Source organism: Macaca mulatta, chromosome 1 (assembly GCF_049350105.2).
Source record: "Macaca mulatta isolate MMU2019108-1 chromosome 1, T2T-MMU8v2.0, whole genome shotgun sequence".
Classification (NCBI taxonomy): Eukaryota; Metazoa; Chordata; class Mammalia; order Primates; family Cercopithecidae; genus Macaca; species Macaca mulatta.
The window spans coordinates 156154815-156181904 of record NC_133406.1 but is presented as its reverse complement, the minus strand read 5'-3'; the positions used below and the strand labels follow the sequence as shown (position 1 = coordinate 156181904).

The 27090-nt window shown below is 39.0% G+C and overlaps 3 protein-coding genes across 18 annotated transcripts in view; 2 read left to right on the top strand and 1 right to left on the bottom strand.

Moving 5' to 3' along the window:
* Window positions 1–9620, bottom strand: part of UOX (urate oxidase) — a 32967-nt gene extending 23347 nt beyond the window's left edge. For 7 of the 9 annotated variants that reach the window (XR_013412595.1, XR_013412594.1, XM_077987972.1 and 4 more), the window contains exon 1: window positions 9466–9620. Coding sequence is in view for 5 of the 9 variants with exons in the window: in XM_077987972.1 (XP_077844098.1) it covers window positions 9466–9573 (108 nt within the window). In the remaining 4 variants the exon portion in view is untranslated. Of the gene's footprint in view, window positions 1–680; window positions 796–9465 lie in introns of all 9 variants that reach the window. The other 2 variants (XM_077987977.1, XM_015144127.3) reach the window with 2 other exon arrangements.
* Window positions 1–10254, top strand: part of SAMD13 (sterile alpha motif domain containing 13) — a 98664-nt gene extending 88410 nt beyond the window's left edge. For all 7 annotated transcript variants that reach the window (XM_077988028.1, XM_077987997.1, XM_077987988.1 and 4 more), the window contains one exon: window positions 10021–10254. In XM_077988028.1, coding sequence (XP_077844154.1) covers window positions 10021–10254 — 234 coding nt within the window. The remainder of the gene's footprint in view (window positions 1–10020) is intronic.
* Window positions 10021–26806, top strand: DNASE2B (deoxyribonuclease 2 beta). 2 transcript variants are annotated; one of them, XM_001106353.4, is made up of 6 exons: window positions 10021–10384; window positions 13864–14041; window positions 20214–20295; window positions 22626–22787; window positions 24099–24296; window positions 26319–26806. In XM_001106353.4, the coding sequence occupies exons 1-6, from the start codon at window positions 10260–10262 to the stop codon at window positions 26657–26659; spliced, it is 1086 nt and encodes a 361-aa protein (XP_001106353.2). In that variant the 5' UTR covers window positions 10021–10259; the 3' UTR covers window positions 26660–26806. The 2 variants fall into 2 exon arrangements, with proteins under 2 accessions (XP_001106353.2, XP_014999633.2); XM_015144147.3 differs by lacking the exons at window positions 10021–10384; window positions 13864–14041 and having other exon boundaries at window positions 20037–20295; window positions 22626–22798.
* Window positions 26807–27090: the final 284 nt, after the last annotated feature.

The window sequence follows — 27090 nt, the reverse complement described above, 5'->3', positions numbered from 1 at the left end:
ATAATACTCTGGAAAAAATATCAGCAGGAATAATTTTTCTTTTTATTTCTTTCCCTTTCTTTCTTTTCTTTCTTTCTCTTTCTTTCTTTCTTTCTTTCTTTCTTTCTTTCTTTCTTTCTTTCTTTCTTTCTTTCTTTCTTTCTTTCATTCTCTTTCTTTCTTTCTTTCTTTTTTTTTCAGGGTCTTGCTCTATCACCCAAGCCGGAGTGCAGTAGCATAATCACACCTCACTGCAGCCTCAACCTCCTGGATTTGAGTGATCCTCTCACATTAGCCTCCCAAGTAGCTGGAACTACAGGTGTACACCACCATATCTGGCTAACTTTTGTAGTTTTTTTTTAGAGATGGGATCTCACTATGTTGCTTAGGCTGGTCTCAAACTCCTGGGCTCAAGTGATATTCCCGCCTTGGCCTCCCAAAGTGCTGGAATTATAGGTGTGAGCCACCATGCCCAGCCAGGAATAAATCTTTACCTGGCTCTATACAAGAAAAATCCCCTTTTCTACACATGTCTTAAAATGTAAAGGGATTATTTGTCTGCAAGTAATGTTGGAGACAGCACTCAGGGATTTTAAATGACTCATATATTTTCACTTCTGCAATAAGATAGTAAGTGTTCTATTATTTTCAGGCCATAATGAAAGTGATATAGATGTCACTACAGGTCTAGGGGTTCTTACCTTAGAGTCTTTTAGCTTCTAGAAGCTCAGTGGATGGATTTGGGTTGGAACGGTGTACTCCATGAGGTTGTAACTAAAAGTTTATTTGTTTAGGCGAGGGGAGAGGTGAATCTTTCTGGAAAGAGCATTCGTAGAATTTCATTAGATTCCAAAAGGCCTCATGACTTATAAAAGTTTAAGAACCGTTATTCTGTGTAATTGGTGTCCAAATTATTAGGATCACTTTGATCAAACTGACTTTGCCACGGTCTGACAACTAGTCATGAGGCAGCAGGAGGGAGAAGACTTGGTCATTTTCAGTGTACAACTGCCTGTATGCAATGAAACAGTATTGTAAAGGTGAAGGCTCTAATGTCTGATTGCCTGAGTTTAATTTCTGCCTCCACCACCTGCTAGCTGTATGGCCCTGGGCAAGTTGCTTAATTTTTTTTGTTCCCTCCCCTTTGGATCTGTAAAATAGGGTAATGACAGCAGCTATTTCCTATAATTGTCATGAGGTTGAAAGTGACTAGCACATAGTGTCAGTAAATGTTAGCTATTATTATTATCTGACCTGCCAATTTGACCCAAAAAAAAAAAAATATTTCAAATCAGTTCCATCAGTAAGTGATAGGGAGATATCCTTGTTTATCTTTCTTTCTTTTTTTTTTTTTTTCAGTTTTAAAAACAGGATCCCACTATGTTGCCCAGGCTGGAGCATAGTGGTTCTTCACAGGCACGACTCCACCACTGATCAGTACAGGAGTTTCATCTCTTTTTGATAAAGAAGACTGAGGATCCCACACAGGTGCACACTGCTTTGTGCTATAGATGTACAACTAATAAAACAAATCCTTGTCAATACTAATTGTTTTTTAAATGAATCCTAGCTGCCTAAACACATTGAGGGCAAATCTTTACATAGAGCTAATATTCTTCTCCACCCATGTGCCATACTTTTTAGCTCTGTGCGTATTTATGCATGCTTCCTTTTAATAGTAACACTCAGATATTTGTACTTACATGTACTAGGTACCAAATGAATTTCTCCATTTTCTAGTTAAGCACTGAGGCAGAAAGAAGTACATTTCTTTGGCCACACTACCAAGATTTGACTTCAAGTCTCTGTGATTTTAACCACCAACCAACACTCTTACCCTCAGCCTAGAATGCCCTCTCTCCACAGAGCATAGTTCATCCCACATTGGACCTCCTCCATAAAGCTTTCCCAATGCCCCCACGAGGAAATAACACCTCTGACCTTTGAACTACCGGTGCACTTTAGGCGAAGAGTTCCTAGCAGCTGAGGTCACTCTCTTGGTTATCGTCATGTGTGTACATGTCTTGGTATTCCCAATATCAATGTCTTCAAGGCAAGATCGAATCATTTTTATATTTGCCCATAGCACTTGACAGTGCTTTGAAAATTGTCATTGATTATTTGTCCAAGAAACAAGCTTCCTCATTTTTCAGATTAGTTCAGAAAATTTAGGTCCTTTATATTTTGGCAGAAAAAACATGTGTTTTCAGTTCTAAGTCACTCATCAGTGGAGTTTCAGGTTAATATTTTCAAGTTACAGGATGAGGTAGAGGGATATAAGGAGATTCAGCCTATATCAGGACATATTTTCCTACAAGAACTCTTATAGGGAAAAGAAATAAGGTTGATTTTTGTGGCTTGTGAGCTCAAAATCATTCTCAGAAAATAAAAATCCTTGTGAAACCACCCATGGGCCTCTATATTATTAAATATTAGCAGAAGTAGTAATATTATAACACAGTTTCCAACTACTTAAATCTTTGGCACATACTCGTTTATTTTTTGCACAGAACTGCCTCATTTTAGAAGCTTCTTTTAGCTATAGTCTTATGTTTTTGATTCTAGCATGTCATACTTCAACATCAAATTTCTCTACTCTGCTGGCAAAAGCAGATATTTAAGGTTATTGTTGTGTTTAATTTAAGCTTTTTCCAATACTTAAATATGAATTTTTATTTGGTGTATGTGTATGTTCACCAAATGTGTGTTTATGTAAGTAGTTTTAATTAGAGAAAAATGACTGGAAAAATATTAGGAAAGATAAGGGGAAACTTATAAATGTAAATTTTAAAATGACTAGAATTTTCTCTCAAGTCTTAGAAGAGCTTCTAAAGCATCATCTCTCTTCTCCATAATAGAGAGAAATACAAAAATACTAGCTATGTAGGACCCATCACATATAGATAAATAACAATTCAGAGCAGTGTGCCAGGATAGAAGGAAAAATTAATCATAGCAACAGTCTCTGTTGTCTTTGGAATGTCGTAGAGAAATTCTTTCAATTATTTTCCCAGGTTTCTCCTTTGACTGCTATTTTTTGGGCATTCACGAAAAAAAGACTTCAGAGAAATGCTGAGCTAACATGAGAAAAATGAGCACTCATGTGGACAATCTTAATATCACTTCGGTAGATTTTAACGATACACAATAATGATAAGAACAATAATGGTGGATAATCTTAGTGACAGCTGATTTTTTTTGATTGCCTAGGATCTACTAAATGTTGATGGGAAAATATTGATATCCAGTAGAGAATGGCATGTTGCTTTAACCTGCAGAGTGGCCTATTATTGCTATCATGGGGGAAAACATGTGTTATGTTCAAAGAGTGACTCTAAAGGGATTTGTCAAGCAGATGTTTCAAGAACAGTGTAACAACTCATCTGCATAACTATGGCAGAAACGGTAACCTGTTACCTAATAAAGTCTCCATTTACAGGAGTCTTCTTTTCATTGTTTCACCTATTACCAAGAAAGAGAAACTCATTGCTAATCGCCAGGAGAAATACTAATTTTCTTGCCAACCTTTCAGCACCAACAGCCTTAGGGCAGTGAACCTGTAACAAGGTCCACAGGAGCTTCTAGGATTAGGGGCAGAAGATCCCACAATAAAGAATTGATGGAGACCACCAAAAAGGCAGCTGAAAGAACATTTTGCTGAAATTCACACATTGAAAGATGTCTGTTTCCTAATATATGTCTTGAAAATAAAATAGCAACAACCATTTATTAAGAGTTTCATATGTCAGGAAATTAGCATAGATTATTTCCTCTACTTCTTGACAAGCCCTGTAAAATAGGTATTATTATCCAACTTTGACCAAAAAAGACACTAGGGATGGGTAATATACTGAGGTCACATAGTTACTAAGTGACAGAGAGAGGATGAGAGCTCAGCCCATGTGCCCCTAGATGACATGCTCTTTCCCACTACATCATAGGCCCTACACCCAAATTGATGGTTGGCCCCTCCATTCATTCGGGAAAGAAAGGAAGCATTTATTCTGATTCCAACAAAGCAGGGAATTGGTCATGCTGCTGTAGAAAGCTGCATTTATACACCACTTTACCATTTTTAAAATTTCCACCCTCTAGGATCCATATTATCTTATCTATTCCTCACAAGCACCTTGTGATTTGGTAGAGAGACTCTATTTAAAAATAAACTAGCCCAGAGAGGCCGGGCGTGGTGGCTCACTCCTGTAATCCCAGCACTTTGGGATGCCAAAGCGGGTGGATCACTTGAGGCCAGGAGACCAGCCTGGCCAACATGGCAAAACCCCGTCTCTACTAAAAATACAAAAATTAGTCGGGCATGGTGGCACACGCCTGTAGTCCCAGCTACTCGGGAGGCTGAGGCAGGAGAATCACTTGAACCCAGGAGCCAGAGGTTGCAGTGGGCCAAGATCGCACCATTGCACTCCAGCCTGGCCACAGAGCGAGACTCTGTCTCAAAAAAATAAATAAATAAAATAAAAGAGAGAAAAATTAGCCAGGTGTGGTGGTACATGCCTGTAATCCCAGCTACTTGGGAGGCTGAGGCAGGAGAATCACTTGAACCCAGGAGGCACATGTTGCAGTGAGCCGAGATAGTGCCATTGCACTCCAGCCTGGCCAACAGAGCGAGGCTCCATCTCCAAAAAAAAAAAAAAGAAAAGAAAGAAAGAAACTAGCCCAGAGATATTAAGTGAGCTACCCAAAGTCACACAGAAGACGGGCAGACTGATATAGTGGAAGAAGTCCTGCTGAGCTGGGAAAGACACTGTGCTAGGCAGAACTTACCCCACACCAAGAGCTACCCCTGCACAAACCATCCCTTTTTCTAGCACTTCAGTCATTTTCATTTTTTAATTACAGAGGATTCTGAACTCAGATGAATTCTGTGTTTATGGTGGGAAGGTTTATGCTGTGAAACAGAAGGCAGATCTTAGGGTGGTTGCCCCTTGCGGCAAGATGGAAGTTCAGCTTCACGCTTTCAACAACATGGCACTCGTTTGAGTGGAACACAGACTTTTATCCGATAAACAGCATTGAAAACGCAAACAACGTGGGCTTGAGGTCATTTAAAACCTCACCAAAGGACTGATTCCAGTCTATCGGCAAGGAAAAGAAAGTTACTTTGTCATGGAAGAAAAGGACACAAGGTGAGAAGGAACCAGCATGTATGAGAGTCAGCTATGTGACAGGAACTGTGCACACAGCTTCTCACTGAATCCTGAGAGCACCCTATGAAGGCAGAAATCATAAGCCCCACCCTTAGAAAAGGAAGTTGAAGCTCAGCATAGTTGATCATTTGATGGAAACCACATGGCGAGTGAGAGGCAGAGTCCATGGACCCCAGGTCTGGCTGATTCTTCTTACTATGCTTAGCTGCCTCTCTGACTTATAAACATTATATTAAAATTCTTTCTAATGGGACTCTTACCTACTATATACCCACTTTTATATATTTTCTGATTAAATTCATTCTAAGTTCCATATAACCCCGAAAGAGATGTCTCTGAAAACTTTTTCTTGTTTTTTTCCCCTGACTCAATCACAGCAGGATCTGAAAACTTTTTCATTCAATCTGTATATTCACTTGTATTTATTTAGCTCATTCTAGGTGACAAGCACCGTGATATGTGCTGGAGATGCAACAGTAAACAAGCCAGGCACTGTTCTGCCTTCATAGACTATAACAAACTTCCTCTGTAAAGAATCAAGAAGTTAATTTGTATGCTTTTTAGGCTGTGAGGTCTCTGTTGCAAGTAAACTCTGCCATTGTAGCATAAAAGCATCTATAAGTAATACATAAATGAATGGGTGTGGATGCATTCCAATAAAACTTTACAAAAATAGGCACAGGAGTTTTCTGACCCCTGCTCTCTAGAGGAAGACTCAGAAAGGTAAGCAAGTAATTAGCAACACATCATGATAATTACTCTAATTGATAGTGAGCTCTGAGAATACATTGCAGGGACACCTAAGCCAGATTGGGAGAGATCAAGGATGGCTTCCAGGAAGAATTGGCATCCTCAAAGCAACCTGAAGGATGAGTAGGAATTAGCCAAACATAATATTCTGGTCCTCTTCCACTTATTGTATTTATGTTTTCCTTTAACTGCATTTCTCAGTAACAAATCTTTTAATCTTTAAATTCTTTAATCTATAAATAATTGAATCATTTGCTTGTCTCATTCCTTTTCATCAAAATAATTCAAGTCCTCTCCCCACCCTCCCACAACAAGTACATCAACTTTTTCCTTCAGTGTGTCAACTTCTAGATTTTACTCAATCCATCGACAGTCTTATAAACATCTGAACACAAATAAGCTGAACTTTAACAGATAAATTTTATAGTGTGTAAATAATACTTCAAAAAGCTATTGGAAATAAATAAATAAAGCCAGCCTCCTGACTCCCATGAGTCCTCAAAGGACAACTGAACTTTGATGAAGCCAGTAGAGACCGGGTTCTTGAGAAACCCAACTTTATCTCAATCCCCAAAAATCCTCACGGAATGTGAACTCATAGCCAAAAATCAAAAGTACACACAATAGCAAGGTATTATAAGAAAGAGCTTCAGAAATAACAAATAGCAAAATCTGATCTGCAAAGACTTCAGGTATTTGAATAAGATACAAAAATATAAAATAATATATTTCATATTTTTACAGAAATAAAAGAGAAGATTAGGTGTATGAGCAAGAAACAAGACCATAAGAAAGACCAAGTGAATTTGAAAAAAAAAATAGAACTTGTAAAAATGCATTAATAAGTGGATTAAGAAGCACATTAAACATAACACAAAAAGAATTAAAATATATATAAGTATAGTTTGTCAATGTACAAATAAAAAAGATTTTTAAAGAAAATATTTTTTAAAAGAATTAGTTATTTGAAAAAGACAGATTAAGTAACAGATTAATGCTGTCAAAGAGAGAATTAGAGAACTGGAAGAGAGGTCTAAATAAATAATCATAAGGATTAATGCAGACATACAAGGAGCTAGAATATATGAACAACACATAAAATGTACTAGAAAGATATAATAAAGAGAATGTGGAGGAGGCACTATTTGAAGAGCTCAAGACTGAGATTTTCCAGAATAATTGGGTGACTACAAAACTTCAATCATGAAATTAAAAGCCCATTACCTAGCAAAGAATTCTTACTTGTACACTGTATAGTACTTGGCCAAGTTACAATGAGGGCATTTTCTACTGTTTTTAGAGGCAATCAGGTTATCAAGGAACTATGGCATTTACATAATATTATACTACTTGGGCTTCAAAAGCAGATAATATTATGAAAAACATTCTGTGCAGTTTGCATTTTCCTCATTCGCCAAATTCATAGGTTTCTTTCCAAATTACTTTGCTGTTTTTAGCAAAAACTGAAACAGACTGGACTCTAGGTTTTAGGTAATGTTGAAATCCCTGGAGATCTTCAATGTCTGGTACAGTGTTAGACACAGTAGTGATTGCGTAAGAAAGGTTGTTGACTGACAACCAGCATGATCAGGTTAGCAACAATGGGAGATAAGGAAGTTTATTGAAAGTGACATCTGAAAGAAACCAACCTAAGAGTGTCTTTCCAGATCTTGAAATAAAATTGGATTTAGTAAATATCATTCTAATACAGACGTCCCCCGACCACCTTACAGGAAAAGCTCAGGTTGTAGTAAGAATAATCTTAGCTAACATTTATGAATCATTTACTATTACCAGGCACTGTGCTAAGTGTGTAATAAGGAGAAGAAAATAGGAATAAGTTTAAATCCTACTCAACAAACTGTCTTTAGCCCTACATAACTGAAAACAATTTGCTTACATTCTCTAAATGCATTAGTGAATCCTACTGCTGCGTATCTGTTATTAGTTGTAATACCAAAAAGACTCACAGATAAATAAATAAGTAAATAAATAAAATTTTTTGGCCAGGTGCAGTGGCTTACACCAGTAATCCCAGCACTTTGGGAAGCTGAGGCGGGTAGATCATCTGCGGTCAGGAATTTGAGACCAGCCTGGCCAATATGGTGAAACCCATCTCTACTAAAAATACAAAAATTAGCCAGGCGTGGTGGTGGGCACCTGTAATCCCAGCTACTCGGGAGGCTGAGGTGGGAGAAATACTTGAACATGGGAGACGGAGGTTGCAGTGAGCTGAGATTGCGCCATTGCACTCCAGCCTGGGCAACGCAGCGAGACTCTGTCTCCTATTTTTACTTTAACAGAGAAGAGAAATCTCTCTCTCTGTCTCTCTGTCTCTGTCTCTCTCTCTCTCTCTCTCTCTCTGTCTCTCTCTGTCTCTCTCTCTCTCTCTCTATATACACACACACACACACACACACACACACACACATATATATATATATATTTTTTTTTTTTTTTGAGGCAATCTCACTCTGTCTCCCAGGCTGAAGTGCAGTGGTACCATCATGGCTCACTGTAGCCTCAACTTCCTGGGCTCAAGCCATCCTCCCACCTCAGCCTCCTGAGCAGCTGGGACTACAAGCATGTGCCACCATGCTCGGCTAATTTTTGTTTATTGTTTGTAGAGATAAGTTCTTGCTATGTTGCCCAGGTTGGTCTTGAACTTCTGGGCTCAAGCAATCCTCCTGCCTTAACCTCCCAAAGTGTTGGGATTACAGGCATAAGCCACTGCGTCCAGTTGATAATTTAAAAAAGAAATTTTTTTAATTGACAAAAAGGATGGGGTTGTTGAAATCCTTTTTTCTGAACACAGAAAGAAAATATATAAAACGAAATGAGACCGGGCACAGTGGTTCACGCCTGTAATCCCAGCACTTTGGGAGGAAGAGGTGGATGGATTCCAAGGCCAAGGTGGGTACACTCCAGCCTGGGCAACAAGAGCAAAACTTCATCTCAAAATAATAATAATAATAATACCCATGGAGGAATGGGTAAGAAAAATATTTCTTCATTTAGCCAATTTAGTCTGCTCCCTATAGAAAGCTGTGAATCTACCAAATACAGCATAGTCTTGGCCTCAGGACAGTGAGTTTCAAACTTTAGGGTACACCAACTTCACCAATAAGCTTATTAAAAATATAGATTCCTGAGCCCAACTGGAAGAATTCTGATGTAGCAGGTTTGGAATAAGGCCTAGAATTCTGCCTTTTTTTTTGCAGGTACCACAGGTAATTGGGCAGGTGGTACAGTGTCCTCCTCCCAAAACTCTGTCTTACAACAGAGACACAAGCCTTCCCCTTTTCTATGAATCCTGAGAATTGGGAACAGTTCTAGGGCAACCACAGAGGTAATCTGACTTACAAGGGTTCAGTTTGGTCTGGATCCTCTGATCTGGAACTATATAGTTAGCACTGTGATTATCAGAGAGGCAGCAGTATTTCCAGGCATGATGTAAACTGCTATTTATTATAATGGCAGCTTTAATAATTGATGCAAAAGTATGCATTAAAGAAATTATTTTCATATGTCTATCTACTCCTTCCCTGTTTCACAAAGAAATTGCTCTCACCTTTTTATAGTTGTTATGGTAGTCGGCCATTTTCTTCTGGTTTTCTACTTCAGATTCAGCTTTGAGAATGAGAAGGCATAGTTTGGGCAAAATAGATGTTTGTAACATTTTTTATTAACCTGAAGAGTGGGTGATCAATATGTTTACCTATTGCATAGCAGCCAACTGGACACCAAAGCTTCTTTGAAGTGAAGCACCACATTGAGTGGCTAAAACCAGGGAGGTGGAGAGAATATGTAAACATCTTTGGTAAAATACAGTTAAATTTACTGTTACTTTGAAGCAACCCTTTGAAGTACCCCTTAGCAACTGGTTCCTTAAGACAGAGATTATTATAAGTGACAGATCCTAATTATTACGAAGACATAAGGTTTCATCATTTCTGTTTAATGTACGAACCACCTGCATTTGCTCTCATTCATTGAGTCAATCAGGAGGAGAAGACATGAAATATATTTAACATCTACTTATTAAAATGATGTTCCCCTGCCCACTGAATTTTATACAACAATGTTCACTCCAAAGAGTTAACTGTATTTCCCTTTTTTTCTGCAGAACTTTTTGATGACTTTGCAAACCAGTCAACAATTCAGCACAAAGACATCCGGAGTCACGCTGGCATGTTGTGACAAAATCGCACAATTACATGGGATCCATCCCATTCTGAAAATGCCCCGAACAGCAAACAGAACAGGTAAATGGAATCAAACGTCAGAGCCAGCACAGCCTGAGAGCGCCTTGAAACTCAGACTCCACAATCTATGTGGAAAGTGTCCTGCTGTGGCATGAAATAAATGAAACAGAAAATGATGGCAAGACTGCTAAGAACATCCTTTGCTTTGGTCTTCCTTGGCCTCTTTGGGGTGCTGGGGACAGCAACAATTTCATGCAGAAATGAAGAAGGGAAAGCTGTGGACTGGTAGGTAAATGAAATGGAAGGATTGCCGCATGCAAACAGCCTCAGTCTGGGAGTTGGCCTGGCTCGCTGCGAAGTTCCTAAGGGAATATCCATTCTCTTTCCTCCCTTTACAAATAAAGGAAGTTAAAGTGTGCAAATGGGCCACATTCCCAAGCAGGGGTAGGCTTCTGAGTGAGGGAGTTTCCCCCTGAAGAAGAGCTGAGCAGCCCCTCTTGGGCCTGATTCACTGTTCTCAGCAGGGCAAGGCTGGTAGCCACAGAAGTGGGATTGAACTGGCGGCTTCTGGCAGCTGGCAGCTTCTTTTAATTACATCATGGTTTTTCCTAACAGAACATTTCCAACATCCATTTAAAGACTGACAGAGTAAAGAAGCCAGATTATTTTTTTTTCTGAAAATGGAGCATGTGCTTCTCCTTATGAGAAGGAGAAGGGGGATCTGGTCACACACAGCACTCTTTGCCTAACCTCGGTTTGTTTGACAGCAGAGGCAGCTGATGCCATGAGTGGTAGGTAGGTCACCGGCCTGTTGTACAGTGTCAAAGACATTAAATGCTGTTTTATATTATAGTCATGGGTTCTCCTAAAGCTTTAGTTACTTTTTCACTCTTTAATTGGGATATTTAAGTTTGCCATAATGGTTGGTGTCAAGCTTTTTGCGTAAATTTCAGGCTAGAGAACACAGATATACTCAAGGCAGTAGTCAGTCTTACAGCAGTTACTGAGCTCAACAGAGCTCTGTGTGGAGTGTTGAAACTACAAATATGAACAAAACCTGGTTCCTACCCTCAAGGACCTCACAGTTATGTGGTAAGGGCATAGGTGGAACATAGGGGAACAGAGAGCCCAAAAAGCATCTCTGAGGATGTAGTTTTTGATCTAAGTTTTAAGAACAATTATGAAGTAGCTGGAAAAAGAAGGGATGTGCAAGGGTATCTCAGGCCAATGAAGGAGCAATGAGGAGGTAGAGAAGCAAGAGGCAACATGGAAATTTGGGAGTTGCAAGTAATTTAGTATTGCTGGAACTTCAGGAGAATACAGGAAGATGACCGGAGGTGAGGTTACAGAGGTGGGAACAGCCAGGGGGTCTGTGTGCTGAGCTATAAGGTTTGAACTTGACATTGAAAGGGAGCTACTGGAGGACTTCAAGCAGGGGTGTGAACGGTGAGATTTGCACTTCAGGAAGCCCATTGGCAGTACTTTGAGGGCTGGATTGATGGGGAGCAGCCTAGCATCACAGAGACCAGGAGCACTTTTGCAGCATTACCGGTAAGAAGAGGTGTGGACCTGAGTTAAAGAAGTGGTCATGGGACTGGGCGTGGTGGCTTACGCCTGTAATCCCAGCACTTTGGGAGGCCGAGGCGGGTGGATCCCCTGAGGTTGGGAGTTCAAGACCAGCCTGACCAACATGGAGAAATCCCACCTCTACTAAAAATACAAAATTAGCTGGGTGTGGTGGCACATGCTTGTGATCCCAGCTACTCGGGAGGCTGAGGCAGGAGAATCGCTTGAACCCCAGAGGCGGAGGTTGTGGTGAGCCGACATTGTGCCATTGCACTCCACCCTGGGCAACAACAGTGAAACTCTGTCTCAAAAACAAAGAAAAGAAAAAGAAGTGGTCATGGGAATAGAAAGGAGGACATGCTGAGAAGACTTGGTGATGGATGGGCTGCAGCGGGTAGGAGAAAGGGAGATGTTAAGAAATAATTTTAGGTTGGCCAGGCGCGGTGGCTCACGCCTGTAATCCCAGCACCTTGGGAGGCCAAGGAAGGCAGATCACCTGAGGTCAGGAGTTCAAGACCAGCCTGACCAACATGGAGAAACCCGGTCTCTATTAAAAATACAAAATTAGCCAGGGGTGGTGGCGCATGCCTGTAATCCCAGCTACTTGGGAAGCTGAGGCTGGAGAATTGCTTGAACCTGGGAGTAGGAGGTTTCAGTGAACCAAGATCATGCCATTGCACTCCAGCCTAGGCAACAAGAGTGGGACTTCATCTCAAAAAATAAATAAATAAATAATTTTAGGTTTCTGCCTCTGTGACTGTGTGGGATGAGCAGATTTGGAGCAAAATATTATAAACTTGGTTTCAAAACTTTGGAGTTGGGGGGTTTCTGGGACATCTTTGCGTTTAGGTTTCTCTGGACCTCAGCAGAAAGGTCTGGGCTAGAAACAGATTGAGGACTCTTGAGTACATAATTAGAAACAGTCACCCAGGAAAAATGTTTAAAAGTACTGGCTCTCAACTGGTGTGCCGCAGCACACTGATAGTTCACAAACCCTTCACTGGTGGGCCACTAAATTGTGATTGATATAGAAAATCATTTTTGCCACAAGTGAATGGACATATTACTTAGCAATGTCTGTTAGAGAGAATATAAGCAACTTGCTGCCAAGCTGCTAACATTTATTGAGACAAGTAAGAAAAGGGACCATCAAGTCAGCACCAAAGAATAATTTCATGTTTCCTGCCACACGTGAGGACCTAACCCTGTAAGAAAGCATAAGCAGGGCAGGAAAGAGTTCACTTAAATAAAGTATAGGACTGAAGGGGACCAAGTGAAGAGTGTGCAGCCTTTATGGGTTTGTGACACTGTTGTATGGTAATAGTGTATATATTATAATGTTTGGTGCACTGTGTTTAGGGGTTAATGGTGGGGTTCATGCTATTAGAAAGTATTTGGCCAGATCAGTGGCTCTCAACCGAGGGTAATTTTGCCCTCAGAGGACTTTTGATAATGTCTGGAGACAATTTTGATTGTCACAACTTGGCAGTGCTACTGGCATCTAATAGGTAGAGGGCAGGGATCCTACAATGCAGAGGACAGCTCCCACAACAAAGAACGATCTGGCCGAAAACGTGACTAGAGCACATTGAGAAACGCTGAGCTAGGTAATGCAATAATGCCTTAATGCTTCTTGGCTGAGCTACCTCTCCTCCCTGTGAGATATCCAAGGGAGATATACAAATGGAAAACAATAGTAAAGGAAGGAAAGGGCCTACTTAATTGCTTGGTTTTAGCCCTGAATCATCAAGGCAGAGTATTCTGATAAACTGAGCTGAAGAATGCAGTTTAGGACAGGGGCTCAAAGTATCTTCCACCTCTCCTGAAGCCCAAACCCAAATCTCATACCCAGTCAGCCAACTGCATGGTCTGGGCCTTGGCCTTCTCTCCACTGTAGCCACATGGATCACAGAAGCAACAGAAAGGGCCACTCTCAACGTATATGGACTTCCACTTCAGGGACTCCACCCACCAGTATAACCAAGGTCTTAGAACATATCCAATCAGATTTTTATTTTCTTCTCTGGGGAGGAGCAAAGATAAGGGTGAAGAAAGAGACAGAGAGCTGGAGCAAATCCCTTTCCTTAGAGGCCTTCCGTGAAACATAAGTGAGAGATATATTAAAGTGTGTAACACAGTTACTGCCACAGGAAAGCAGTCAATAAATGTTAGTAACTCATAATTATTTTATCTGTTAGGTTTACTTTTTACAAGTTACCTAAAAGACAAAACAAGGAAAGTGGAGAGACTGGGTTAGAGTACCTGTACCTAGACTCTACAACTAGAAGCTGGAGGAAGAGTGAGCAACTAATGAATACCACCAAGAGTGTTTTGGGAAGGACATTACAACAGCTATATGAAGCATATGCCTCTAAGGTATGTTATATAGTTAATTGTTCACTTGAATAATATAAAATGCACAAAACTGAGTCCAAAGCCTTCCAAGAGTTTTCTGTTCACCTACCCAACTCCCAATCCTAGCACCTTGAGGTAAGCTAGCTCAGAACCAGCTCAAGACAACTATCTGAGTCAATCTGACATGAAACATGTCATCGTACTCCACAGCAATGCCAAATTTACATGGCACCATGTCCAGTGGTATCACTAGGCAAGGTGTGAATTGTATACTGAAGTCTTCCTGCTGCCAAAATGTCTGTCAGTTTGCTTATTCATCTAATAGAAATAGGGAGAGGAGCCTCTGCTGCTGCAGGGCAATACAGATCTGTGATTAACATGCTATGAGTTATGGATTGTTTATGTCATGGCGTTATCAGTGGTGGTGAGCTCAGTAAAGGGTTCTACTTGATCTTCCTTTTAATTAATTGTTTTCAAAATGATATGTTGAAAACTAGGACTCTAGTTCAAGGCCCTAGAACTAACTTGCCTGGGTGGAGATTATCCCTGCTGTATCTGGACTTTATCAGGCAATGAGCTAACCAGCCAAAGAGATACAGGTAAATAGACCTGCTGGCTTAATGTGGGCATGCTCCCAATATCCCAGGCACCATCTGTTGCTTAGTTTCAAGATACTACTTTCCAACCCGGGGTGACAAGTAAAATCAAGCCATGATTAACATTCAATTATACTCATGTATGCATTTCCTAACAATAACTTATAGACAAGTAAATACATAACATGACTGTGTTCCTATAATATGCTGGACTGTATGGTGGGCCTTCACATATGTCAAGTAATTTAATGCCCACAATAATACCTTTTTAGCCTCTAGCACTGCACATATGTATCTGAGTATTTACTCAAAATACACAGGGAACTGACATGGTGTGTGGTAATATTCATGTTATTTACCTGCCATTAAGACTAGCCTTCAGAGTCAAGTTACAAAGTTAAAACTTATCTGTAGGCTATTTGAGAACATGTGACGTGCCAAGCACTTTTCTAGATACTTTTCAAAATTATTTTGTCTCAACAACCCTGCTTTGAATAAACAGACGACAGCTGACCCTGAACCATGCTGGGGTAGGGGTGCCGGCCCTCATGTAGTCAACAATTTATGTATAACTTTTGACGTCCTAAAAATTTATCTACTAACAGCTTACTGTTTGACTGGATGCCTTACAGATAACATCAATAGTCGAATAATGTGTATTTTTTATGTTATATATCTTATATACTGTACTCTTAACAATAAAGTAAGCTAGAGAAAGGAAAATGTTATGAAGAAAATCATTAAGGAAGAGAGAATATATTTACTCTTCATTAAGTGGAAATGGATCATCATAAGTGTCTTCATCCTTGTCATCTTCCTGTTGAGTCAGCTAAGCAGAACGAAGAAGGGGAAGGGCTGGTCTTGCTATCTCGGGGGTGGCAGAGACGGAAGAGGTGGGGAAGGTGGAAGGGGAAGCAAGAGAGGCAGGCACACTCAGTGTAACTTTCATATGAAAAAATAAAATGACTTCTATCTATTTGCTTTTTCATTTCTCCAAAAACATTTCTACGCAGTAGTAATCTTTTTTTCACCGTTTGCTTTAGTTTCAATGCCTGTATCACAGATGGGTTCATGTTGTAAAAGAAGTTAAAAGCAGTCTTTTTATTTTTTTCTTTTGAGACAGGATCTCCTTTGACCCCCAGGCTGCAGTGCAGTGGCACAGGCTGGTCTCAAATTTCTGGACTCAAGCAATCCACCCACATTGGCCTCCCGAAGTGCTGGGATTATAAGTATGAGACACTGCATCCGGCCTAAAAGTAGTCTTGAATGATCAGAATGCTTCTAACAGATTGTCTAATGTTGATTTGTGTTCTTGCACCACCTCTTCTATGTCTTCTTGCTCATCATCTGGCTCTGGTTCCATTGAGTCATGCTCTGTTAATTTCTCTAGTGTGGTGTCTATTAGCTTTTGAATTTCTCCAAGAATCTTATTTTGAAACCCATCACCCCCAACCTTTCTTGCCATATCCACAATCTCTTTCATGACTTTCTTGATTGACTCTGTCATACATCATCCTGTGAAGTCATGCACAACATCTGGACACAGTTTTTTCCAGCAGGAATGTATTGGTTTGGGCTTGATGGCTTTCATGGCTTTTCCTATAACAGAAATAGCATCTTCAATGCTGTAATCCTCTCCTATGTTCTGTCATGTGTTCCATAGCACTGACAATCCTTTCCAGAGAGCACCATATGTAATGAGCCTTAAAAGTCCTTATGAACCTGATTTAGAGGCTGAATCAGAGACATTATGTTTGGGGGCAGGTGGACAACTTTGACACCTTTGGTGTTAAACTCATGGGATTTTTAGTGCCCAGTGACACTATCCAATACCAAAAGAACTTTAAAAGGCAGTTCCTTACTGGCAAGGTACCTTCTGACTTTAGAGACAAAGCATCAATGGAACCAATTCAGTAAAAGGGTTCTTGTTGCCCAGGTCTTCTTCTTGTACAACTGGCAGCTGGTATATATCTTTTCCCTTCAAGGCTCAAGAGTTAGCAGCTTTATAGATAGGTGTAGTCCTGATTATCAACCCAACTGCATTTGCACAAAACAGTAGAGTTAATCTGTCCCTTCCTGCCTTAAATCCTGATGCTTGCTTCTCTTCCTTACCAATAAATGTCCTTTGTGGTACTTTTTTCCAGAAGAAGGAATTTTCATCTGCATTAAAAACCTGCTCAGGAAGAAATTCTTTCTCCTCAATGATGTTATTGATAGCATCTAGGAATTCATCTGCTGCCTCTTGGTCAGTGAAAGCTATTTCTCCTGTTATCTTAATTTTTTTTCAGGCCAAACCTCTTTCTAAAATTGTCAAACCATCCTTTGCTGGTATTAAATTCTCCAGCTTTAGATGATCTACCTTCCTCCTGCTTTGTCATATAGTGACTTCACTTTTTCTCAAATCATATTAGAGTCTATGGTATTCCTTTCTTATAGCAATCCTGCACCCATATAAAAGCTGCATTTTAATTTTAAGTATGAGCTATAAAAGTATTTTGTAAAAAGTGCAAGGTTTTCATACCTGCTGGCATAGCTGCAGTGAGGGCTTCACAAATTTCGTTTCCTTTTTTCACAATGGCCCTTATGCTGGATTCACTTATCTTGAAATGGCAGGCAACTGAAGCTGCAGACCTCAATCCGCAGAACTTATCAAGCAATTCAACATATTCTTGTAATGTCATGACTTGTCTTTGCTTTTTAGAAGCATTTCCAGCACCAGTAGTGGCACTCAGTATAGGTCCTATGGTTTTATTCAAGGTTTCTGATATTGTCCCAAACATGATGAAAAATACGCAAGAGCTGTGAGAGATCACTTTTGACTACAGTATGCAATTTACTGGAGAGAACTGCTAGTGTGGAGGTTGTTAGTGTCATGTGGCATTTTCAGCAGATATTCACAAGACTTGAGCTCACCTCAATGGTGACAAGAGGTGGCTATCAAATTATTACAGTAGTACAGTATTACTCCAGTTAATTTAATGCAGTTATGACTTAATACTGCATATTTATGTTTGTTTATATTTCTTGACTGTGAATGGTACCATGTTTGGTCTGTGTTTGTGTATGTAAATTTTGATAAATTTTAACTTTTTATAATAGATTTGTACATATTTTAGGGCAGCAAATGATAAAATAGACTAGTATCTGCATATATTGTATACATTCATGATGTATCTCACTGTTTCTTAATTTTTAAAAATATTTCTAGGCTATGTGGTTCATCTGTGAGTTTTTTTTTCAAATTGTCAAAAATCCCCCCTAAATTGTCCAATATATGTTTTTAAAAGCCTGCATACAAATAGACCCATGCAGTTCAAACCCAAGGGCCAACCATATTATATAAAATGAAAACTGCCCGCAGCTGCTTCTGCTTTCCAGGTTGGGGATGGGGACCAGGAGCATATCTATTAGTGGGAAAATAATGTCTACATTGTTCCCTTCCCCATCAATGAGACTGCTGCGGGAGGAAGAAGGAAAGAGCAACATTGTAAAGCCTCTGTTATTTGCCTTAGCTGGAGTAGACAGGCCTTCGCTTGGCCAATACAATAATGATCTTTGGAGGTGCAAAGGTAGCCCCACACCCTAGCAGGGAGACACAGTTAAACTGCTCTGCTAAACAAAAAAAGGGATGGAAGGAAGCCAGGGATTAAAAAGCATAAGAAACACGGAGAGAGACTGGGATAAGGCCTTATGGTGATGTAAAACCATTCAATATTTCTTACCCTTAGTAAAACCTGCCACATGCAATGTCTTGAGTGATAGGTTCTGGGGGGAAAATGACAGTAAAGGGACTGATTTCTATGCTTGATTGGCACAGAGCCAAAAGAAGGGAGCAACAGCAGTTTGATATCCAGGTATGACTCAGTGTTCTTTGGAAGCTGGAATTATGTGCCAGAAATGACTGTGAGAATATTACTCCTCCACCCCTTGACCTGGAGTTGAACCTCTGACAGAGCGTGAAATGCAAGATTAGACCAACTGGTTTTAAATCTCAAATGTGAAGGTGACCAAGGCCAATAGCTGGGTTACATTTGGAATTGTTTCCTTTCTCTTGCATTTACAAATAAGAGTCTTCCATGCACCTTCATAAACATTTATCAAACTATATTGCCTATACTTGTCTGACTATATTTTCTGCTAGACAGGGGGCAGAGACTGTACCCCTCTCGTTCAACACTCAATATGACTATTGTTCAAAACAATACAGAACATAGGTGTTAAAGGAATAAAGCTGTTCAAAGGCACACGCCTACATCTACCTACTCTTAAGTCCATGATCTTTTCCCTTTATCAATAGCCTCTCCTCCAACTAAGGCTACAATCCACTTAACTTCAGCTGGTAGTTACACTCAGAATAATAAACTTCATTTATCATAAAGAATAAATTCCTTACTGGATCATCCCAGAATTCCTCCATGTTGTACCCCAAAGGCACACAAATGGCCTCCTTACCACATTCAGTGCAGGCTCATAGAGTAACTAACTCTTCAGAGTTCTCCAGATGATGATATGAATGCCATTCAGTAGCTATGATCAATTATGGAAAATGAAGGTAAGAAAACAGCTTACTTTTCAGGGTATTCCTAAACACAGTAGACAAGAATGCAGCAACAGACTATGTTGTGCATTTTTCAAAAAAAAATTTTTATTACATCAAATAAGCAACTATGAGAGGCTTCTTTATTGACTTCGTTTTCTAAGAAAAAAGCAAGGGCCTTTTTTAAGGACATAGGTTATCCTTTCCTGCTTTTAATTATGTCACTGAGATTTTTTAAAATATTGACATTATTGGCTTCAATAAAAGTCATATCATCACACAAATTAAATGGAACCACCTAAAACAAATATTAGCAAGTTTCTAAAACATGAAAAATAGATATGATCGAAATAATAGCTTTATTTTGGCTCTAAGATTTGGCTGTTTGAAAATTGACTCATATTTGGCCTTACCAGAGGAAACCCAATATCACACAGTAAATTTCACCACATTTTTAAGCAGGAAAATATCAAGTTGGAAAGGTGAAGTGACACTGAAAAATGGATTGCAGAAAAATCCTCCCATAACAAGAGGAAGGGAGAGCAGATAATGAGGAATCCTGATTAAACACAAAGCTACTACCCAACAGTGAAGTGAAGCACAAAGTGGGCAGAGGAAATCAGATCCTGACAGCCGGTTCTGCACTGTGCCTATAATATCAATGGAAAAAACCTTAGATGTAATCCTTGGTTGGTTGTTCCTACTTCATTTCCTGAACAAATAATTCAGTACTCCTTTATTATACACTGGTTGCTTAATCAGAAATTTGGTTCCAAAACAACCAAGAGAAATAGGAACATTGCCCTCAAACACAGATCACAATGCATAGGGCTCCTGTCACATGAGTAAAAATCATGCATAGTTAAAAATGGACTTCCTTTTCCCTGTCTTACATGTCACAGGCTTCATATTGATGGGGAAGCTGCCTATTAGGGGAATAGATGACTTCTCATGTGCATTAATGAAAGCAATGTATTGTAGGCTGGGTAGCTGGTAGAAATGTTGTGAGAGTTTGTAAGTGGAAGATTTACACCATTCTGACCCTAGTATATTCCTGCAGAGTAACAACACAGCCTATCTAATATACAATGATGGAGTCCCTAAATCTGTGAATTACAGCAGGAAGTATGGACACACCAAAGGTATGACAAAGATTCTTGGTTTCTCTTTCCTATTGGAAATCAACATTTTCTTAAATATTTCATCTTGAATATCCTTATATTCATACTAAATAGATAGCTTTTCTTCTCAATAGTTTATTTGAGTTATTGAAATGTATGACTTCTGTATCACTGGTTATAATATAATTATATGATTTGACTTGGCATTCTCATTTTTAGAAATCTCATTTTATTTCTTAATACATTTTAAAATATTTGCTTTGCAGCAGGAATCCAGGCACTGACACTGTGGACACACACACTAGCAATTATATATATATATATATATATATATATATGCACATTAATATGTATATATGTATATGTGCATGTAGTATATATGCACAAACACATTTTAGTCAGATTTATTGATATAATTTATATACAGTAAAATGAACTCTTCTTAACATACAGTTCCCTTGGAAATATACATTTTTGAAAAAAGTATTTTAAATAGTTTTTTATATTAATTTTTATCATGTTGTTTACATTACCTCATATAGTAATTTTTATTATACTTTTACAATTTTTCTATTTCTAAACTTTGCACACATGTTTGTGAACCACAGAAAAATTCAAAATATAGGTAAACAAAAAAAACTATAATCATAATGCCCATTAGATAAACCATATTTAATCCTTTCTACTTTTTCTAAAATACATATTTTAAAACATTTTTACAAAACTACTGTAATGACTATTTTTCAACCTTTTTTCAATTTAATATCTCATACATAACTTTCTATGGCAACAAGTATTCAGAAGGTTCCAAATTCAAATGCCTTCAGGGAGCAGGCAAATGATGTCAGCAAGTGAAAGGAGGAAGTTACCATTCAACTTGCCTGATACGGACACAATTTTCCAGGAGATGTTGAAAATTAATATTTGTGGAAAATCTCCCTAGTTTTTAAATGTTGGCACTAAGTTCAAAGTTTAAAAAATACTCTGCAAGCCCAATAAAATGTATCCATAGGCTGGATTTGGCTCATGGATGTCAGTTTGCAGCCTCTGATTTAGAATATAGTTTGTAATGAGACAAAGGTCATGAACTTTGAAAGCTTTTTATCTAGCAAAGTAGCTCTCCTGAATGCCCTATTTACTGGGAACCCAACAATTTTCATAACATGCTACATTCTTCAACCTCTCCTCCAACAATCTCCCACACCATTCCTGATCTACCCTGCTAGCTGCCACAAGGGTTTTGTGAAATGGCTGTAAAGGAGTAGGGTGCAACATGAAGTGGAGGGGTTCTCTTAGCCAACAGAAACCTTAATATCCTATGGCATTCTGATACTGAGAACACACACACCCACCAGGAGGGTAGGATTCCAGCAAATTGGCACACTCATCTGCACAGAGGAGAACTCTTGAAGGTTATCCAGTTGTGTTACACAACAGAACTTTCAATATTTTCCACCTGGACACAGGTATTGATTCTATTTCCACCCAAAGAACAACAGTACGCTTTCTTAAAATAGGCTCTTTGAAAAGAAAATAACTAGAAGACATTTGGTTTTTAATCTAACAATTAGGCAAACATGAGTGAATCTTATGTTTGCATTGTCATACGCAAACTGGAAAGTCTAGCTATCATACCAAACTTACCCTGATAAATTTCTAAACACAAAAATAGTCAGGCGTCTGTTTTACCAAGTTCATTTTGCCATGTCACAAAGTGATAAAAATCTTTCTATTTTCTTCCTTATTGGCTTTCATGTTATTTATTTTGCTCTAGAGATTTTTACAAACGTAATTAATTAGGATGCTTTAGCACAGCTTCCTTTTTTTCTCTTTGCTTATTTTATTGGGCTTGTAGAAATGGTGACTCTTCTGCTGGGCAGCAGCTTTTTATAACAAATTATTGTGAGTATATTTCTTTATGTGATATTTTCTCTTTCAACTCTGTTTTTCAGTCGGCTTTTGAAAACAGCCTAGCTGCTTAGTAGCGAAGACACTATCTAAATCTTGCTAGGTGACTGTACAGTTTAACAAGGTCAAATTCCAATTTAGCAAATTTGCATTCTGCCAAAACAAATTTTCCATGTGATTTCAACATGAAATTCCTCTTAACTCTTCACAGGATGGCTACCTTGGTTCCCTTTTTGTGGTGGCTTTTTATCAGTAATCAGGCATTGTGGTATGTGCCAGAATTGTATTTGAAATCTTTGAAAAATAAGCATGATCCTTGTGATTATTAGCCTAATAAAACACTACTCTGAAGCATAAATGGGCTTAAATGTTGCCACTGTGAACCCTATTTTAAAAGAAGCTTTGTTTTTCTGATTTATCTTTGTTAAATTTATCTTTGGTAGGTTTACTGCTGTGGAACAGAGTTCAAGGGTTCTGGCTGATTCATTCCATCCCTCAGTTTCCGCCAATTCCAGAAGAAGGCTATGATTATCCACCCACAGGGAGACGAAATGGACAAAGTGGCATCTGCATAACTTTCAAGTACAACCAGTATGAGGCAATAGGTAAAACTAAAGTATGTGAGAAAAAAAAACAGATAACTATGTTGAAGAAAGGATTTGGAAATATATTCGTAAATGTGTCACTTCGTTTGTTGATCTATTCATAGACCCTCTGATACCTAGATTCTAATGCTGGCTTTGCCATAGTGAGGTCTTGGGCAGGCTCACTTACTGGGCTTTGGCTCTTAATCTACCAGTGCAGTTGTTGAACTTGATCAGGGCAGTAGTTTCAAATGTATTCAGGGGCCTGGTAGAGAACATATATGAGTGAAACAGACAGATGTTACATGGGAAGTGAGGATAGTGACAAACTGGGGTGCTGACCCTTGTCTAGCTTCCCTTAAAGCCTCAGCTCCATTGTATTGTGGCTCAACAGGAATGCAAGCCTAATGATTACAAATCTTCATATTTCTCATGAAGTACCAGAAACCTAGAGGGTGTGTGTGTGTGTGTCAGAGAGAGAGAGAGAGAAACTGATTTCTAAATATGAGCTCAATCTGAATTTTTTTTTGAAGTTTTCCAGGCCACATGTTCCTTGTAGGCCACCAACATGACACCTCTGAGCCAGATAATCTTCCTTTAAGATTTCAAGCTCAGCCAAAAATACTTAGATTTGGCAAACTGTGGTGGGAAAGGAGAAGTAGGGACAGGTTGGTAGCTAAATAGTAGTGAAAAGCAACTTGCCTATAGATACAGGAAGTTTAGAAAATGTTTCTCATCAAATTTCCATCTTATGGCAAGGATCACTGAGCTCTTCATCCAAGTCAAGCTCTAGTCTTACTAGTTGAAATCATATAATGATGCTGAAAATCACAGAGATTAGGCATGCACACTGAGGAGCTGATTATTCTTAAAGCTGTTTGATTGGTACATGGAATTCTCGACTTTAGTGTATGTATATGTACATTTAGAAGGAAAAATATATGGTTTCCAAGGCCAGATTACCTGGGTTTGAATATCAATTTTATCAATTACAAACTTTATAATCTTGGGCGTGTAATGTAAATTCTCAGTTAATTCATCCATAAAGTAAAGATAATGATAACAACAGAATTTACCTGATAATATGGTTGCTTTGAGGATTAAATGAGTAAACCATGTAAAACTTGTAGGACCATGTCTGGAAACTAGGAAATGCTTAACAGGTGTCAGTTATTTTAACAAAAAGTTATTTGAAGGCTATTGGTTTAAAGAAATAAATGCCTTTGTTTTTGTGTTGTTTTGTTTTTTAATCCACAATAAGATCTATAATATCAGCAAGCATTTCCATTTGTGTCTTAATTCTCCACTTTTCTTTACTGTTTCTTGATTCAGATTCTCAGCTCTTGGTCTGCAACCCAAACATCTATAGCTGTTCCATCCCGGCCACCTTTCACCAGGAGCTCATTCACATGCCCCAGCTGTGCACCAGGGCCAGCTCATCAGAGATTCCTGGCAGGCTCCTCACCACACTTCAGTCAGCCCAGGGACAAAAATTCCTCCATTTTGCAAAGTCTGATTCTTTTCTTGACGGTATGAAAGACCATCATCAAACAACATGCTATATAATTCTGCTGCTGAACTCAGTAGGGATAGCTTAGAGAAATATTCTGAGTATCAGGGAAAGAGAGATGAAAAAAGGGAGCAAAGAGAAAAGGAAAAAGGAAAGTCAAGGATCAGTTCAAACAGTAGCCTGCTATACTTGAATAGCCAGGTTGCTGAGTCAACCACAAAAGTATCTCATAGCCATCCAGCCAGGAGCCAGTGAAAACTCAGTCTCCAGCCTCTGCTTGGCATGGGGCCATAGTCATCTCCATTTCTTCTATTCCCTGAGCAGTTATTTTAAGCCTTCCTTACTCTCAAGTCCTTTACACTACTCTGACCCCTCACTCATAGCTTCCTTTTCTCCTTCATCAACAGAACAATGATCGCTAGGGAGAAACCACTTCAATATGGCCCCTCACCCCTCCAACAATCTTATCTGTTCTCCTTCCTTTTTGCAGGGTTTTCCCCCACCCCCAAAGAAGTGATGAACCCCCCAGGCTCTGAAACCTATCTCAGCCTCAGCATACCTTGATTTGTCCACCTGATCTGTTCTCTCTGTTCTGTTTCAGCTCTCCCACTCCCCAGGCTCCTTCCTCATAACATACAAACATGCCTAAAAACCCTCCCTCAATTCTAAAGCATCTATAGGTCTATTTTTCCTTTTCTTTCAGATTTATTTGTTTTAAACTCATCAGGGCCTTCACTTGCTCAATGTTCCTTCACTGCAGTCTTGCTTCTGTCTGTAGACACTCGAATCTTTCCCCAGTCACCAGTGACTGTCTTAGTCTTCCTTGATTAATTGCTCACTGTCTTCCTTGATTAATTGCTTCCTTCTTTTATACATTGAATAAAATGTACTGAAAGACTACTACTAGCCAAGCCCTGTGTTAGGCACTAGAGATCTCAAACTTGACAGGACAGAGATAGTCTCTGCAGAATGTGGCACTGTTGAAATCATTTCCTTTTTGAAACACTCACCTTCACTGATTTTGGGGAATACGCAGTCCCCTGGTCTTCCTCCCACTTCTAAATTTCTTCTGCTGGGTCCTCTTCCTCTGACTACTCTTTAGGTGACTGGGTTGCCATGTACCCCCCACCCTTCCTTATTTCATTCTACATACCCATGCTGGGCAATTCCAGCAAGCCTGCCAATGATTCTCAAGTCTTGATCTCTACCCCAGACCTCTATACTGTCTGATGTATTTAACAGCAAGTGAGACATTTCTACTTGAAGGTGGTACAGCCACACCAAGTTCAACATGCCAAACTTACTGCATCATCATCCCCTACAAACCTACTTTTTCTTGCATTCTGCACAGTCATCCAGTCACTCCCCATCTCTTCTTCTTCTCACTCCTCTATCAAACTATCAAATTCAGTCAGTTCCAGATCCTTAATAACACTCACATTTATTGTATCTTCCCCAAACTCTTTGCCACTGCCATGGGTCACACCTGTGTTTATTGACACAGTTATTGTGACAGCTTTATGTTTTTCCTTTCTTCTTTCTAACCCGTCCTTCCCAAACCTGCCCATTGCCTCTCAACTGATATTTATGATCATAAACTGATATTTATTATCATAAACCAGTTTCTATTAATTCTTTACTAACATTCCTTTAAAAACTCCCCATTGATTTCAGGAAAATCCAAACATTTTGGCATGATTTACAAAGTTCCCTAGAAACTGGCCCTGATTCCTTCTCTAGTCTAATTTTTTCCAAAGGTTGTTCCAGGACAAAGACATATATTGCTTCATTCGTTTTATAGAACAGAAGATGTTTGCAAACACCAACATCATCATAGTAATGATGATAATAACTTTCATTTACACATCACTTCAGCATTTACAAAATGTTTTCTCATCCACTATCTCAATTATATTGTTATTATTGTGCTTGTGACATCCACATATCAGGGGTGAATGATGATTTCCATTCCAGAGTATATTTTCAGAGACTAATCTAAGTGTAAATACCAACCTCACTGTCTTTCTCCTCCTAAACCCTAGACATCTTTGCAGCCTGGATGGCTCAACGGCTGAAGACACACTTGTTAACAGAAACCTGGCAGCGAAAAAGACAAGAGCTTCCCTCAAACTGCTCCCTTCCTTACCATGTCTACAATATCAAAGCAATTAAGTTATCACAACACTCTTATTTCAGTTCTTATCAGGATCATGCCAAGTGGTGTATTTCCCAAAAGGGCACCAAAAATCACTGGACATGTATTGGAGACCTAAATCGGAGTCCACACCAAGCCTTCAGAAGTGGAGGATTCATTTGTACCCAGAACTGGCATATTTTCCAAGCATTTCAAGGATTAGTATTATATTATGAAAGCTGTAACTAAACTTGGTGAAAGGACACATGTACTATCATTGAAAACCTTAATAATGGGTCTTCTTCCATTACACCTTCTTTATATTTTAAAAGCCTGTGAATATACTCATAACCTGCATATCACAAAATAAAATACTTTTCTCTCATGTTTACCATTTAATCTTCTATTTAATGGTAATTTATTTATTTTACACTATATATCATAAACTATTATACACAACTGAGAACAGAGGAAATAAAAAGAAAAATATTTTTCCACATTAGTCAACTCCAATTGTTTATAGATTGACTGGCCACCTGGTAGACTAAATTTCATCTCCTTCACAAAGACTTCCCTGACTCTCTTCCCCACCCTTTTTTGAAGAAAAACAAATAACTCTCTCTGCATATTCTTCCATACTGTTTGATCATATTGCTCCTAAAGTTCTTTCTCACTGGTTT

Coding starts and splice junctions, on each gene's coding strand:
- DNASE2B (XM_001106353.4), top strand. CDS start 10,260: ATGAAACAGAAAATGATGGCAAGACTGCTAAGAACATCCTTTGCTTTG. Junction 10,385..13,863: donor GAAGGGAAAGCTGTGGACTG/GTAGGTAAATGA, acceptor TTTATCTGTTAG/GTTTACTTTTTACAAGTTAC. Junction 14,042..20,213: donor ATGAAGCATATGCCTCTAAG/GTATGTTATATA, acceptor ATATTCCTGCAG/AGTAACAACACAGCCTATCT.